The sequence below is a fragment of the Lissotriton vulgaris genome, chromosome 6, assembly GCF_964263255.1.
Source record: "Lissotriton vulgaris chromosome 6, aLisVul1.2, whole genome shotgun sequence".
NCBI classification, from domain to species: Eukaryota; Metazoa; Chordata; class Amphibia; order Caudata; family Salamandridae; genus Lissotriton; species Lissotriton vulgaris.
The window spans coordinates 562,297,170-562,314,300 of record NC_141694.1 but is presented as its reverse complement, the minus strand read 5'-3'; the positions used below and the strand labels follow the sequence as shown (position 1 = coordinate 562,314,300).

The following is a 17,131-nucleotide window of genomic DNA, read 5'->3' as shown; positions in this document are numbered from 1 at the left end:
GTGGTTTAGAAAGAAAATGCGAGCAAGTGTCCAATTTTACTCACTGAACTCTTTACGACTGAGACAAAATACTTGAACAACACTATTTTGGCCACAGGGGCTGCTATATTCCTGTGAACATAACCTGCACATGGGAAATTAATGTTGACTATGTTGTTCCTACTAGAGTGGTACACTACGATTAAAAAGTCAATTTTAATAATTGCAGAGAATACTCATGTTAGACCTGGCATCCTTGGCGTCGTTTCCACTGACTTTTTGCCTTCTGACCTACTGGTCTTGACTGTTTTTGCTCACTTTGGTTTTGCTGGCTTTAGGAATCTGGGCACTTTACCACTGCTAACCATGTGCTCCTTATTTTTAAGGAAATTGTTTTCAATAAACATGGTAACATTGCTTTATCCACCATTGGCATATCTGATTTACTTATAAGTCCCTAGTAAACTCCACTACACGTGCCCAGGGCCCATGAATCAAATACTACTCACTTGAGTAGCCCTTTAAACATGTCACAGGCCTCCCACCAAAGAGCCTGTGTGTGCACTTTTAAACTGCCATGTGGACCTGGGCAAGTTAAACTACTTGCCTTGCCAAATTTTCCTTTTTTATTACATATATTTCACCCCTAGGGTAGGCCCTGGATAGCCCATGGGCATAGTGCATTGTATTTATCAAGTAGGACATGTACTTTTAAGTTTTACAGGTCCTGGTCATGAAATGCTCCTAAATTTGTGCCTCACTACTGCAAGGCTCCCCGATAGGATAACACTGGGATTGACTTATTACATCTTATAAGTGTAATTTCCAATTGGGAATAGATGGGACCCCTAAATTTGGAGTCTCTGGAACCACAATCTAAAAACACGACAATGGTGAAGCTGGCTTTTAAATTGCAATTCTGAAAATACCACTTTTGGAAAGTTGGCATTTCCTTACTGTCACCATTTGGTGCCTTCTGCCCGTCTCTAGAATGAGGTGGGTGACATCTAGCTATGTGCATTCCCTTTAGACAGCCAAACATAAAGGAAGGGTAGGCGTGGCTGAGTGGCCATCTGCATGCTTCTGGGTCATCCTGAGCAGGATGGGAAGAAAGAGCTAACACACCCGAAAAGGCTGTGTCCTCTCCCCACACAAATGGTTGCATACCACCCTGTAGTGATTCTGGAGCCAGGGTAGAAAAGAAAGGGTATTTGTGCACTTCATAGCATCTCTCTGAAGTCTCTCAAACTTCAAAGGCCTAACTGGGTATAAGTACTGCACCGCTGACATCACCAAAACAAAACACTTCTGGAACTGAGGACATTCTACCAGGAAGGAGGACGAGTGTGCTGCTTGAGGGACTGACACTTTGCTGAACAGCTTTGCTGTGTTGACCTGCTGCCTATTGCCTGTGATTGCGAAGGACTGGATCTGCATCTCTACACTCCAGAACCAAAGTATCTCCAAAGGCTTGTTGGCTTTCCTCCTTTTTTCTAAGGTCTCAGGGATATTAAAAACGTCTTTCTTCATCCTGAAACCAGCACCTGGACTCTGTCTGCTGTGAATCCTGCTCTGCCAGGTGGTGTCAATCCAATCCTGGGCCCTTGGAAGTGAGTACCAAGTGTTGCAACTCAGAAAATTCACAAATCGATGGCGTGCCGATTGAAACTTGCGTATTTCCCCCGACACTGTTGCATCACCACTGCTGCACGAACCGCTGACACCGCATCGCTGACTGCGTGATGCTTCGTCCCCCCTTATCTACTTTGCTCAGCTCAGTGCCAATACATTGCTTTGTGCAGCTCGCATCGCCTACAGCACAGCAGATCAGCAATGAACCATATCCCCGATGTTCATCATATCTTGACTCTTGGCACATCTTCAACAGTGTGCACCTCGGAACCAACGCATTGGTTACATCAGGGTGATTGACAGCGATGCAACGCCTCTTTTGCTCCACACATCGCTCTCGATGTTTACGCATCCAAGGTACCAGTGGGCCAAGGGCGGTCCCCGTATCCGACCCATGCTCCACCGCGGTCGGACTGAACTTTTGGATTTGAACCGCTCAAGCACAGTTAGAAAGCCCCGGTTGGTGCGAATGGTTGCCAAGCACTACAAAAACATTTATACTTTAAAAATTCATATCTTGACTTCTACTTATTGGATTTTTGTCGTTTTGGTCTTGTTTTACTCATAAAAATAAGCTTGTTTTCTAAACAGGAGTTGAATCTTTTGTGGTGCTTTCACGGTTACTGTTTTAAATGTTGCACAAATACTTTACACATTGCCCCAGAAATTAAGCCTTACAGCTCTGTGCTAACCTACAAGAGGGTGAGCACGAGTTAAAGTGTGTTACTGACTTACCCTGACTAGAATTTTGGCTCCTGCTTGGACAGGGTACATACCTCCGCCAAACACAAACACAATTTCTAACAATTTCTGTTTTCAAATTGTTAATCAATAACAAGGTGAACATTTATAATTGTGGCAGAGTTTCTCTTTTAGGAGACAAATAATTTTTAAAAGAATCCGCAATTTTATCTTCAAATTTGCTCAGTTTAAATTTCTGTCTTAAACCAGCGTGAAACAGATGTTCGGTCGTACAAGAAAAACACACAATTGCATTTTTTGCACCTGCTCTGTAAAGCTAACAGCCCTCCTTTGTATTTCCTAATCTATGGGTGTTGGCGATATTTCAGCGTCTTTCGTTGACCACTGCTCGAGCACAGCTGTGAGTATGCTCAGTGTGTTGCTTTTTATTTAGGAGTGCATGATACGCATGAAACTTTCACACTTAAATCAATGAATGTCTATTTTCTTCTTTCAATCAGGCACATTTAACTCAAGAATAAATTACTCATCGATGGTGCGGTAAGGACACATCAGAACAAATTATAATTTTGTAACTCGACCCCTTGTTTTCTTGGCGACATACTGCCAATCAGAAAATAAACCAGTTCTCACCAAAGATACAATATCCAACAAAAAATCCACCAGTGAGCAGAAGGTGGTTAGGGGAATCTCTGTGTATTTCTGTACATCGCCAGGTCTTGTCTGCATCCTAGAATGAAGTGTCCTCCTAAAGAATGAAAAACACAAACATAATTAGTGACCACCAGCTGTAACAAATATAAAACCAGCCAACAATGCTTTCGATTCTTATATTCATCATAAAACATGTTTTGAACTCCAACCAATGAAGCAAATATGCGGGTAGGCAGCAGAACGTGGCAATTTGAATGTAAAGTGAATATCTGAAATAGTACATTTTTATAATAATCATATAATAATCATGTTTTGTATGCACTTTTTGATGGTTGGTACGTTATGTGTAGCTATCCATTTGTAAAGAGGTTTCATTCTTGAATCACAGGTAGAAAGGTTCACATATCCAGGGTTTGAAACTTAACAGTGACAATCCCAATTAAATTGTTCATAGATTGTCCTTCAGCCTTGTTGCACTCATGGTGGCAAGATGATTGTGTTGAGAATTTTGACATCAATTAATATGCCAATTGAAGACTACTTAGTGCTTACTAGGGTTAGGAGGTATTTAGAAACAGCAGACAAGTCACAAGAAAGAATACTGTTGTCATAACATATATTCCAAAACACTTCTGTAACTCAGCGTGGTTGTAAACAACTGTGTAATATTGTCTATATTACTCTAAATTCGATGGAATCTTCGCACCAAGGTTCTGTAGAATCCGGGTGCGAGGGATGCGCGGTGGGTGGCAGTTGGAGGAGGAGAGTCACCTCCGAACCTAACAGTGGCTTGTTGGAGCTGTATCTTCGTTGAAATGAACAACTGGCTTGTCAGTATGACTTAAGGTTTCGCGTGTGATTTATACAAACTGTTGATAAAGGCTCGAGAGTTCCGCAGCACTACTTGTTCCATGGCACGTTAATCTGACCTACATCTGTATTTTAACACCTTTAAACTAGATAATTTTGAGATTGGAGGGGGTATCCCACATAGTTAACAGTTAATTCTACTCTCCACAAATTAGAACTTGTGGGTACCTCGGTACCCCACCTTTAACTCGTGTCTTACACGCAGTACAACAGTTTATATACCTCAGTCACAGGCAGGCAGGAATGTACATACAGGGCACTCATCCATCTCATCTGGAACAACTAATTTGACTAATGTTTATATACAAATGTAACGACGGTGAAGTGACCACAGGACAACATCTGTCCAGCTTTCACTTTTATAAAAATGTATTAGAACCATACTAGTGACTGTCACAAATGAGAGCCGTATGCATTAGGACGAAGGAGGCACACTTGCTCTAATATTATCAAATCTCTCTGTGACGTTTGATACCGTTTCCCTCCTTATCTTTATGGATAGACTTTGTGAGGCTGGTGTAGAAGGCAATGCCCTACTGTGGCTCCCATCATTTGTCATAAACCACATGCAAGCAGTCCCCATGCTACTTTCTCAAATGAAGTCCAGAGCCTAATATGCAGAGTGTATTAAGGGTCTGCCCATAGAGTGCAACCTTGTTTAATTTCTATATAGTTCCATTGACCGCCTTAATATATTCTTTCCGTATTTGTTTTTTTCCTATACAGATGACATCCAGCTCATACTACATATGTATAGCGACAGAGAATTCGTTTAATCTCAGTTTAGAGAATGTGTATGTGCTAATGCGAGTTGAATAGATGTCAATTCTCTGCGAGTTAATTTCTCCAAGACTGAAGTAGTGGTATTCGGCAGAACAAAAGGGGTCAGAAAGAGGGCTAGGAGTAGTGAGGAAAAATATGCCTAACCTTTCATCAAACTTCAGGAAACTTTGATCCAAACCCTTATACTGTTGAGGCTGGACTACTGTAATTACCTCTTCCTGGGCCTTCGTCAATGTCTTATAACATATTTTGCAGATCATTCAAAATACTGCTACTTGGTTGACTCGTTGACTGAACAGAAAATCTCATATTTCACATCACCTGAAGACTGCTGTGTGGTTGCTCATTCGGAAACACATATTGTTAAAATCTTTGTGTATCAGTCATTGAGGGATATGCATCACCTCCCTTACAGTACTCCCAGAATCTTTTCTCACGCATAATTCGTAATCAGCTCAGAATTCCTAAGACATGCAGGGAGACAGAGCCTCTGCAGTTGTCACAGCCAAGAATTGGCATGCTTTTCCACTGCCGCTAAGCACAACTCCGCCCATACTTTATTTTCAAAAGCTTTTGAAAAGTCATGTCACTCTGATTGATGCAACTTCTGTTTTGGGCACTAGATCACCCGGATCCTAAGTATTAGTGTGCTTTAAAAAAATGTACATCAATCAATCAACTTTCTACCTAGATTTGGAAAAGCAAGCACTGGATAAGGTAGTTCCACCAAGTCTCCGTAACCAGTATGACAAACATAAGTATAAAAAAGTAATTCAACAAAAACTACGGGAAGGAGAATGTTCCATGCATGGTGTACAGTCGTGTTCTCTGCCTTGAGTGATCAACTGCGTATATCTGGTATTCTGGTTTTTTTATGTTGGCCCTTGCCTCACAATAATATAGTATGTATGCTGAGGTCTAGGCCTGTCCCTTGACATCAATGAGGTCCAGGAACTGACCTATGACCTCGACCGTTGCACCAAATGTGTCCTAATTGTATAGACAGTGGTTTATTGTCCCCCTCATGGGTGTAGTGAGGTAGCCAACTGGGTTTTAGAAATCCACAGATGTGATTAGACCTTTTTAGGTTTCGCCTAGCGGAAGCTGCGCTCTGCGCAGCTTTTCCGCGCAGGCGAAATCCTGTTGAGAACCGTAGGGTGCTTTGGTTCGGCCCTCGTCCTTGATTGGCTGGCTCCGTAAACGGAGCCTTGCCATTGGACGAGGGGCCTGTCCGTCAATGCCGGACCAGACACGGGGGCGTTCCCGACATTCTTTGGCTTTTGCCGACGTCACGCGATGCCGGGAACGCCCCCGTGTCTGGTCCGGCATTGCCGGCACCCTCCCGCTTGTTTCTTGGTGTCCGCCGCGTCTCTCCTCCCCCTTTCCCGCCCCCTCCCGCTTCTTTCCTCATGGCCGCCTTCCTCCTTCCCCGCCCCCGGAGCCCGGACACAGACTGAGCGCGGCGGCTGCACTCCACCCGGACCCGGCTCCTGGCCGGCGGCTGCACTCCACCCGGACCCGTCCAGCAGGTAAGAACGGCACCCCGGGAGACTGCTAAGCTTATTACTCGAGCTAGAAAGTTGAAATGCTGCTTACGCTACTGTCAAAGGGTGTACAGAGGAAAAAAGTTGTTTTCATTCAGTTATCCCATTGGCCTATACAAAGTCAGCTTTCGCAAAAGTACGAAGGATGGGAGGGAGTTCGACATTCAATTCAATCAACGGGAAGGGATTATTAATACAATTCGTGACATGACTGGGGTCTAAGATTTTGATTGAGTGGAAAAATACGTAGTACAATTTTTGTTTAGGTCTCACTGTGGCTAAAAACAAAACCCATGGGGTATACGGCGTCGCAAGAAACCGGATAGAAACAGGTCATGAGATGCCAAAGGCAGTTAAACGGGCTGAAACAAGGCGCTCACGTTCCCCGATATTTATTCTGAGAAAAATACATGTTGCTTGTGAAGGGCTATTACAGGACCGAGCACCTCCCACCCTCCCGCTTGTTTCTTGGTGTCCGCCGCGTCTCTCCTCCCCCTTTCCCGCCCCCTCCCGCTTCTTTCCTCATGGCCGCCTTCCTCCTTCCCCGCCCCCGGAGCCCGGACACAGACTGAGCGCGGCGGCTGCACTCCACCCGGACCCGGCTCCTGGCCGGCGGCTGCACTCCACCCGGACCCGTCCAGCAGGTAAGAACGGCACCCCGGGAGACTGCTAAGCTTATTACTCGAGCTAGAAAGTTGAAATGCTGCTTACGCTACTGTCAAAGGGTGTACAGAGGAAAAAAGTTGTTTTCATTCAGTTATCCCATTGGCCTATACAAAGTCAGCTTTCGCAAAAGTACGAAGGATGGGAGGGAGTTCGACATTCAATTCAATCAACGGGAAGGGATTATTAATACAATTCGTGACATGACTGGGGTCTAAGATTTTGATTGAGTGGAAAAATACGTAGTACAATTTTTGTTTAGGTCTCACTGTGGCTAAAAACAAAACCCATGGGGTATACGGCGTCGCAAGAAACCGGATAGAAACAGGTCATGAGATGCCAAAGGCAGTTAAACGGGCTGAAACAAGGCGCTCACGTTCCCCGATATTTATTCTGAGAAAAATACATGTTGCTTGTGAAGGGCTATTACAGGACCGAGCACCTCCCACCCTCCCGCTTGTTTCTTGGTGTCCGCCGCGTCTCTCCTCCCCCTTTCCCGCCCCCTCCCGCTTCTTTCCTCATGGCCGCCTTCCTCCTTCCCCGCCCCCGGAGCCCGGACACAGACTGAGCGCGGCGGCTGCACTCCACCCGGACCCGGCTCCTGGCCGGCGGCTGCACTCCACCCGGACCCGTCCAGCAGGTAAGAACGGCACCCCGGGAGACTGCTAAGCTTATTACTCGAGCTAGAAAGTTGAAATGCTGCTTACGCTACTGTCAAAGGGTGTACAGAGGAAAAAAGTTGTTTTCATTCAGTTATCCCATTGGCCTATACAAAGTCAGCTTTCGCAAAAGTACGAAGGATGGGAGGGAGTTCGACATTCAATTCAATCAACGGGAAGGGATTATTAATACAATTCGTGACATGACTGGGGTCTAAGATTTTGATTGAGTGGAAAAATACGTAGTACAATTTTTGTTTAGGTCTCACTGTGGCTAAAAACAAAACCCATGGGGTATACGGCGTCGCAAGAAACCGGATAGAAACAGGTCATGAGATGCCAAAGGCAGTTAAACGGGCTGAAACAAGGCGCTCACGTTCCCCGATATTTATTCTGAGAAAAATACATGTTGCTTGTGAAGGGCTATTACAGGACCGAGCACCTCCCATCGTGACTCAATGACCCGTCAACAAAGTGCTGAGTCACTCCTCTCAGCTGATCCGTGAACTAAGTGCTGAGTCACCCCTCTCAGGTGACCGTCAATAAAGTCCCGAGCCTTTCAGCATGACTCGTGAAAAGTTTCATAATAGACCTAGGGACACTGTGTTAGGCAGAAAATGGCAGAGGCAAGCCAGGAAAAACTGGCACCGGAGCGGAAAAGACAGCCTGCCCGATTACAAAACACATACAAAATGTGACTGGTGAGCGAGGTTCACATTTCGGGCCAATAGGTGGGAGTGTGAAGCTATGGTACAATCGACTCTAAGCACAGGTATCCGCAGGTGAAGCCAAATCTCGTCCAGCCATGAGGCCATTGCTGATCTGTGAAATTTTAGGTCGGCCTCACAAAATATTGCAAGGAGACGAATTATTTTGGGTCATGCCACGGATGGAAGCATAGGGAAGAACGGTAACGCTCTAGTTTGTAGACTGAGAAGAGAATGTGGCAGATTAGATGACTGTATACATGTAATAGCAACAGTAAGTGTTACATGCTGTCATGGTCAAGGGTGAAGGAGTAACAGCAACAGGGCGCGGTGATGCCTTTAGGATGAATAATGAAGTGTGTTGTGACTTGAATTCTCAATGCATTCTTTCCCTTGGTTACCTGTTCCCTGCTGTTCTGCCAGTATGATTGTGTTGTGTGTGGAATGTTGGAATGCTTGATGAGGTAGTGGAATGCTGGGGTGCCTGGTGTTGTTGAGAGAGAGACAGAGTGTGTGGGCTGAGCGACAAGGATTGCTCCTGTTGCGTATGTGTGTGAGGGGCTCTTGCGTGTGTGTGTGGGGGGCTCTTGCGTGTGTGTGTGGGGGGCTCTTGCGTGTGTGTGTGTGGGGGGCTCTTGTGTGGTGTGTGTGGGGGGCTCTTGTGTGGTGTGTGTGGGGGGCTCTTGTGTGGTGTGTGTGGGGGGCTCTTGTGTGGTGTGTGTGGGGGGCTCTTGTGTGGTGTGTGTGGGGGGCTCTTGTGTGGTGTGTGGGGGGGGCTCTTGTGTGTGTGTGTGGGGGGCTCTTGTGTGGTGTGTGTGGGGGGCTCTTGTGTGGGTGTGTGTATTGGCATTGTAAATGAGAATGCCATTTATTTATCTGTTTTCAAAACCAACACATAAATAAAAAGTTTGCCATTTAGAATGCCAATGGCTCAAACTTTTCCGAAGGCGAAACCATTGCATTGTAAATGCTTGTTTATCTCCGTCACTGAAGTGGAGGCCTTCTGCCCCTTGTTCGCCTCTATGTGCTTACCTAGAACATAGATCTAACATACCCAGTGTATGTGGTGTCTGTCTATGTAGCATACGTGGTACATGCATACTGTGAGTGAGTAAACCAAGTCACCAAGGACTGTTGAATGCATTTTGAATGCCCCTCACAAGACGGAGGTGAGGTTGTTTTCCCAGACAGTAGAAGTGTATTGCTGACATTCCTCAAGCTGGAGGAGGAGAGATCGCCACTGAAGTGAGGGGAGAAGATGCTGGGCCACAGATGGCACAATAGGTGATATCATTGTCTGGAGCTGTTAACGAAAGTATGACTACAGAGGTGGTCCCACCACTCACCCTATGGGGCCAGCATATGCCCGAACTGCACTTACCAATGTGCTGCCCCGCAATTGTGAGTTTATATGAGTGTTTGAATGTTTTTTGATACTTTGACAAAATAACCACTAAAAAGGAGTAATTATTCATACATTCAGCCTCATGGTGTTTAGAGATATTTTGGTCCTGACGAAGGCTAAATTACCTATCTGGGCAACTCAAGATGGCTGTAACATGTAGAATGCTGCAGGGGACATAGCAGTCATTACTACTCTAAGGCGTTCACCTAAGTACTACTACAGTACTACTTGGTTTTAACCTTGTCAGGATGATGATCATTAAATAAATCTGCAGATGGTTACAACCTAGGTAATTTTATCTCCTCCCATCCGTACAAATATCGAAGAGTTCCCAGATCACTGTTTGAACCCACCTAATGCAGAGCCATTTATAGGGTGAGGGTCCAAAGATTAAACATACCACAATGTTTTGTGGGTCAGGGAATTTTTATAACCTTACAGGTTATGTAGGCAGGGCTTTGTAACTTGAATCCTTGTATTCAATTAAGCCAGAGGGACCATACCTTGGTTTTTTAGTTGTTGGGTCTGGGAGGTGGTAGGACTCCCCAGTGCATTTTACTCCCCTCCTTTATTTAGGTATAATAAGCATGAGTAGAAGAGAAATGGCTCCTTGAAAAATTCGATTATCCTTCAGATGAGCAAGCAGCTGCGATGAGTCTTCCAGAAGTATCCAGTAGGCGTGAAGTGTGGCACCACAGACTCTGTTACGCAAGGTGAATGTGATCCCTTGGGCGAGGCCCGGCCTTTTGTCTTTTCCTGAACACTACTTCAGTTTGGCTCAGAACAGCCAGGAGCAGAAAGCCAACACCTCTTTGTAACTCTGTTGTGAGTACCCCAGGCTGGAGACAACCCTGCTGTGAGGAGCATCACTCTACACAAAGGCTATGTCTGGAGAGCAGCCTGGAAAGGACACCTGGAAGGAGAGCAACCTCAAACCATCTACGACCATCCCGACAGCAAAAGCACATCTTCTGTTTGCTTTCACTGTATAAACATTGGGCTCACTAACCCACTTGTTTCAGTTCCAAGTTCACTATGTCGAAGAATGGGAGTGCTCCACAGAGAGCTTAAAAAACTGCTTTGCAACAAGAGCTGGTGTCTCCATGATACTCACCCTCCAAGAGGTGAGAAGCCATCACTTAACCCTACCACTTGCTGAAGAGATGTTCACATATCCTGAAGCTCCTATAATCCAGTCTGTCCACTGAGAAAGGGAAGAAACCTGCCAATCCTTCAAAAGGTGTGACTCTCCAGGCGGAGGGAGGTGCATTGTGACACCAATGCAGTGGGTCTGCAGAACAGAAAGACTGCAAAGAGCAATCTGCATGCCCTGATGTAGGCATTCCCAGACTCTCCTGGCAGGAACTGTGAAGCTGGAGTAGGGCCTGAGCTGAAGCACCTGAATAGCGAAGCTGCTACCTGACCTGTAAAAATGCAAGACCCGAGACCTCAGCATGTCCTGAGACGTGGTCCCCATTCATCCAGCGAGGCCTCACCTCCTGCTCAAGCCGGGCCAGTGCATCTATACACCAACTGGACTACACCAAGCATCCAACTCACCAGCTGTGAGATTCATAACCTAGAAGCTGTCCCTAATCGCTGGAACCTCCACAGTTAATTATTATAATAATCTTATAATATTCAAGTTTTGTACGCACTTTTTTTTTTTAACTTGTTATTATTGTGTTGAACATGGAAGGCGACAAAACATACAGTTGCAGTATCTTTAACACATGCAGTGCAATTACAGTCAAGTCCATCCATATCGGTATAGCATCTGTAAAACAATAGGGAATTCGTCAGGTCAAAGAAAGACATCGCATCACATACAGACATGCAAGTAAAACTCTTAATCTGTAAGGGCCTCATCCGTGTCGAGCTGTGGGGGCTCACATATGTTCCCCCTGAACTTGTTCCATGCACCCCAGATTTGTTCCCACTTCCCAGGGAACCCCCGATGGACAAATACCGCTTTCTCGGCCACCATCGCTTCATCCATGTCTCTGCACCAGTCCCCCAACGTAGGTATCTTATCAGAGCTCCACAATCTAGCTATGTTGCGTTTTGCCATCATCATACCCAGCATGGTCCAGTCCTGCTGAAGATGGGTTAGGTCAGTTGCTTCCCATATATTTAACAGGCAGCGTCGGGGATCGGGCAGCAGGGAGACAGTTGTGGTTTGGGAAATGGTGCGCATCACAGCAGCCCAGTACATTGCCACCCGACCACAGTCCCATATAGTGTGATAGAATGTTCCCTTTTCCCCGCATCCACGGAGACAGTACTCGTGAGAGGCCATTCCTATTTTGAAGAGGACTGTTCTGGTGTAATATGTGCAGTGTAATATTTTCAGTTGGACTAGTTTGAGCCTGGAGGGGATAGCTGTCTCCCGCGGCGAGGAAAGGGCCTCCTGCCACTCTAAGTCATCGAAGTCACTGATGTCTCTCGACCAACTCAAACGCAACTTAGATAACATGTCAGGGAGGTTGTTAACCAACTTTCGGTATGTGAAGGATGTTGCTTTGCATGACATGTGTTCTGTCAACAACCTATCTTCAAGAGGGGTGGATTCCTGCAGGTCCGTCCCCGCCGGGACGGCTGCCTGCTGGGCTTGTCGGATTTGTATATACCTATAGTGTTCAGACTGTGCCATATCATAATTGGTTTGCAGGAATGAAAAGTCAACTACCTTGCGTTTTTTCCGGAAGTCTCCCACCACAGAGATGCCTATGTTGTCCCAGGCCTGGAACCCCTTACTGTTGCCCAGGAAACCCAGCCTATGCGAGTCCCACAAGGGTGTCATTTGTGTGATAACATTAGAGCAGAGTTGAACCGTGTGACGTGTTGGACCCAGTAGGTCTGATGACACGCCACGACTGTAGAGGTTCCTCAACAGACCTCTAGATTCCAAACATTGTCTGTCCGCTAAATATGTGGGGTCAGTCTGCGGGGAATGTAGCCAATAGTTCATTTGTTTGAGGTGGGCCGCCCAGTAGTATAGTTCGATATTAGGGAGTGCTATACCCCCGTCGTACCAGTCTTTCACCAGCTTGCATTGCGCAATCCGTGCTGGCTTCCCATCCCACAGCAAGGCAGAAACCGCCGCTGAGATCGATGTAAAGTAGGAGGGCTGGACCGAGAACGGCGTATTTTCGAGGAGATACAGGAAGCGGGGGAGTGACATCATTTTGAATAGTGCAGCTTTGCCCAGGAGAGTGAGAGGAAGGGAGCGCCACACCTTCACATCCCGTTTGAACCGGTCCAGTGGGGGTTTCAAATTCAGGGCGTAGAACTCGTCTGGGTCCGATGACACATAAACACCCAGATACTTAAAGGCCGCCTCGGTTTAACGTAAAGGGCAGCTCGCAGAGAGCAGAGGTGGGAGGCCAGCAAGAACGAATAGGACAGATTTAGTCCAGTAAATCCTATATCCCGACACTCTCCCAAATTTTTCGCAGACATTAAGGAGCTCTAAAATTGACCTTTTGGGGGAGGTGAGATAAAGAAGGATATCGTCTGCGTATAGGGATATGCGATCTTCCCATACAGGCGACCACCGGATACCCTTGATGGAGGGCTCCCACCGGATCCAGATTGCTAACGGCTCAAGGATCAGCGTAAATAATAAGGGGGATAATGGGCATCCCTGCCTTGTCCCACGGCCAAGTGGGAAGTCTCTAGAGATGTGACCATTTGCTACTATCTGGGCCAGGGGTTTGGTATAGAGTAGACGAATCCAGGCGCAGAACTTGGGGCCAAAGCCCATGTATTGAAGCACCGCGAACAGATAAGGCCATTCCACGGTGTCGAATGCCATAGTGGTGTCAAGGGAAAGGAGAACAGCAGGTTCCTGTATGTGCTCCCTGCGAGCCAGCACTGCCTGCAGGCGGCGCAGGTTGTGTGATGTACTACGGTGTGGCATAAAGCCAGACTGATCTGGGTGCACCAGAGTGCTAAGGTGCGGGGCCAGCCGCAGCGCCAGTAATTTGGCGAGGATCTTCGGTTCCGCATTTATTAAGGAGATAGGGCGATAGGAGGCACAGGCCGCTGCCGTTTTGCCAGGTTTATTTATCGGGATAATCGTGGCGAGGCGCTGGTCTCTAGGTAGTTCCCCAGCTTCGAGACTATCAGAAAACATATTGAGGAGGTAGGGGGCCGTTGTTTGAACAGTGCTCTTCTACAGTTCCACTGGAAGCCCGTTGGGGTCCAGTGCCTTACCGGACGCTAGCGCATAGGTTGCCCCCTGTATTTCTTCCGCGGTGACGTCTGCCTCAAGTAGAAGCGCTGCTTCTGGAGAGAGGCGAGGGATTGTCAGATCTTTAATATAATCGTATGCCTCCTCTATCAAGTATGGCGCTTGGGGGGTGTATGTTTTTTCAAAATGGTCAGCCAATAGGTCGGCTATAACCCCAGGATCCGAGGTCGTATACCCCTCGGGAGACGTCAGCTGCGCAATGATTCTACCTGCTTTTTCCTTCTTGTCCAGCCATGCCAACATCTTCCCGGCCTTGTCCTCCAGCTCATAAACCCTGCGACGGGTCGTCTGTAGTGTATTTTGAACCATTTCTTTTTCGGGTATGCCAACCACTCGGTTCGCCGTAGCCGGACTGCCTGGGCAGTCCTCCGTGACGGGTGAGTCTCCTGTTCCTGAATTGCAGTATTAAGAGCCTCCTCGAGGGTGTTAAGTTCCTGTCGTGTTCGCTTGTGGCCAGCAATGGAGGCGATCGCCTGCCCGCGCAGGACTGTTTTGTAGGCCTCCCACAGGGTGCTGTGGGAGTCTACTGAGCCAGAGTTTTCCTGAAAGTATTGTTTGGTGGTGTTGGCCAGAGCTTTCACCAGTGGGGCAGCCTGCAGATAGCCCGCGTGAATAGGGAAGATGCGGCACCTATGGGTACGGTGGTTTGTGTATGTGAGTCGCAGCGGGGAGTGATCAGAGATTCCCCTGGGGCGGATATCCACCTCCTCAATGCCTTGTAGCCCATCTGCAGACATCAAGACATAATCTATCCGCAAGAGACAATCATGGGTCGCTGAATAGTAGGTGTACTGTTTATCATGAGGGTGTTTGTGTCTCTAGCAGTCTGTAAGTCCCAGTGCGTCCAGCAGTCCAAGGAGTCTCCCACCTCCCCGTGCCGTTTTTGTGTGTGGATGCCTATCAAACTCATGGTCTACAATGTCGTTAAAGTCGCCCCCTATCACCAACGTCGCCACCGGCAAAGCCAAGAGGAATGTCATGAGGGCAGTGTGTGCTGTAGCATGTAAGCCAGGAGGGATATATACGGACACAAAGTTGAACAGACGACCCTCCCATTGAACTGTCACCGCCGCGAAGCGGCCCTGATCATCTAGTCGCGTCTGTTGGCACACCAGCGGGAAGTTCTTCCTTATGAGGATCCCTGTTTCCCTAGAACCAGAGGAGAAGTCTGCTTGAGCAATGAACTTGTACCCTCATCTATCCATTGCCTTTGAGGCCAAGCCCACAAGATGTGTTTTCTGCAGTAGGACTTTTGCTGGGTTGCAACGCTTCAGGTATTGCAGTACAAGGCCACGCTTCACCTTGTCTCCCAATCCCCGGACATTCCATGTTAGGACTGTCAAAGAAAACTGGTGGGAGGGTTGTGTCATACGAGTCTACCGATGAGAGTAGTGATGTGCAATTCAATAGGGGACCAAACCTGCGATTCACCTTCATTCAAGCAACATGTCGCCTTCATAACCATACAAAAAGCAAAAGTAACACTAAAAAACAACGCGTCTATCCTTCCACCCGGTGTCCCACCCACCCTTCCTGCCTCCCTGCTAGAAGACGAACTTTCAACTGCCCGCCACCCCAACTCAGCAGAGCGCTTTATCCCGCCCATTACCCAATACTTGCTTGTCGAGGGGAAGAGTTCAGCGAGGCACCAGCCCCTTAGAGCCCCTAGTCCTGCCCCAGTCCAGAGTCACAAGCGGCAGAGGCCTAAATAGGTACACGATCATCGTTAAAATCGGGAACAGCAATATGAGATCAGAGATCATTCCTTTTCTTGGAGTGGAGATTGGCTCGGTTCGGGCCTCCAGAGCCAGAAGTTCCTGCAGCACCTACAGTGTCCCGGTGTCTCGGGCGTATCAAAAAACCATGTTCTCTCGTCTGCCACTACCCGAAGTCTTGCGGGGAAGAGCATCGAGTATGGCAACTCTTGTGCCCTGAGCAACTTCTTGACCTCAAAGAAGCTTTGTCGTCTTCGAGATACGGCCGCCGTGTAGTCCGGGAAGAACGTCACAGGGGAATTTAAGACACGGATGGGAGGGGAGTTTCTTGCTGCTTGTAAAATGGCATCACGGTCTCTGAAGTTAAATAGCCTGGCAAGCACCGGTCTTGGGGGCGCACCCGGTTTAGGTTTGCCGCCAGGCACCCTGTAGGCACACTCCTCCGAGAAAAAGTTCGAAAGTCCCTTAGGCTGCCGTTTGGTGGTAATTAGTTCCTCAACATACAAGTCCATAGCCCTTGCACCTTCTGACTCCGGAATACCAATAATCCGAACATTGTTGCGTCTTGCACGCCCTACTTGCTCATCGAGCTTCTCTGCCAGTGTTCTGTTCTCCTTTTCAAGCTGGGAAACTGAGGTCTGTAATTCAGAAGTGTCTGTAACTAGAGATTTGGCAACTATTTCCACTTCTTTTACCCTATCCGCCATCTTGTGGAGGTCTGCACGCAGCAGAGAAACGTCCGTAGATATAGTGCCCACCGTCGTCTAAACATTAGCCAGAGCCTTCATTACGTCCTCAAGGGTGATCTTTTTTGCCCCTTCACTGTCCACAGGCTTAGTCTGAGAGCGACCGGGAGATGAGCCCTTTTCTTAGCCAAATTTATCCAGTTTCGCCTGCGTGGTACTATGCCTTGGTGCCCGCCATGGTGCCTGATTCGTGTAGCCCACAGTGCCTTAAGCTGGTCTGGTGAGAGGCTTCCAGTCGGTATGGGCCAGGGGTCCGTTTGTGGAAGATTCAGTACAGTGCGTTGGGTCCAAGGAGCGGGTAACCGGGGACACTTACTGCCTATCAGTGCGGCAGCAACAGTGCCAGATGTCCAATCGGGCGGAGGCAAAAGGGCGCGGTATTGTTTTGCAGTGCTCACATATATGTACAGCCGCCAGGGACTCCCTTCACCCCGGTCTCAGGCCCAGTGACACGCCGGAGCCGTGGAGAACAAGGGACACAACACTCGGCTCGGGCAGACATCCGGGTGGGCCAAGGATCAACGCCGGTCCATGCGGGGGGTGGGGGGGGTGGTCCGGGAGAACCACCCCCAGGGCGGCAGGTGTTAGTTCGCCGCGGCAGCTGGGGGAAGGGGCCCCACACTCACCGCGGCTGCAACCTCTGGTGTCCGTCACTGCCAGCGGCCGGAACTGCGGTTCGGCGTCGGCGGAGTCAGGCAGCTGCACTTCATGGGGTGAGTAGTCAGCTTCACGAGCGTGCGCCGGTGCTGAAAAACTCGCACGGATCAGGGGAAGGACCCGTCGTCACACCCCCGGCTACCAGACGGCGGCCGACTCT

General features: G+C 48.0%; 1 protein-coding gene across 2 annotated transcripts in view; it reads right to left on the bottom strand.

The window, feature by feature from the left end:
- Positions 1-17,131, bottom strand: part of DOP1A (DOP1 leucine zipper like protein A) — a 1,079,867-nt gene that overhangs the window by 666,311 nt on the left and 396,425 nt on the right. For both annotated transcript variants that reach the window (XM_086926553.1, XM_086926552.1), the window contains exon 12: positions 2,947-3,061. In XM_086926553.1, the coding sequence (XP_086782679.1) occupies positions 2,947-3,061 (115 nt within the window). The remainder of the gene's footprint in view (positions 1-2,946; positions 3,062-17,131) is intronic.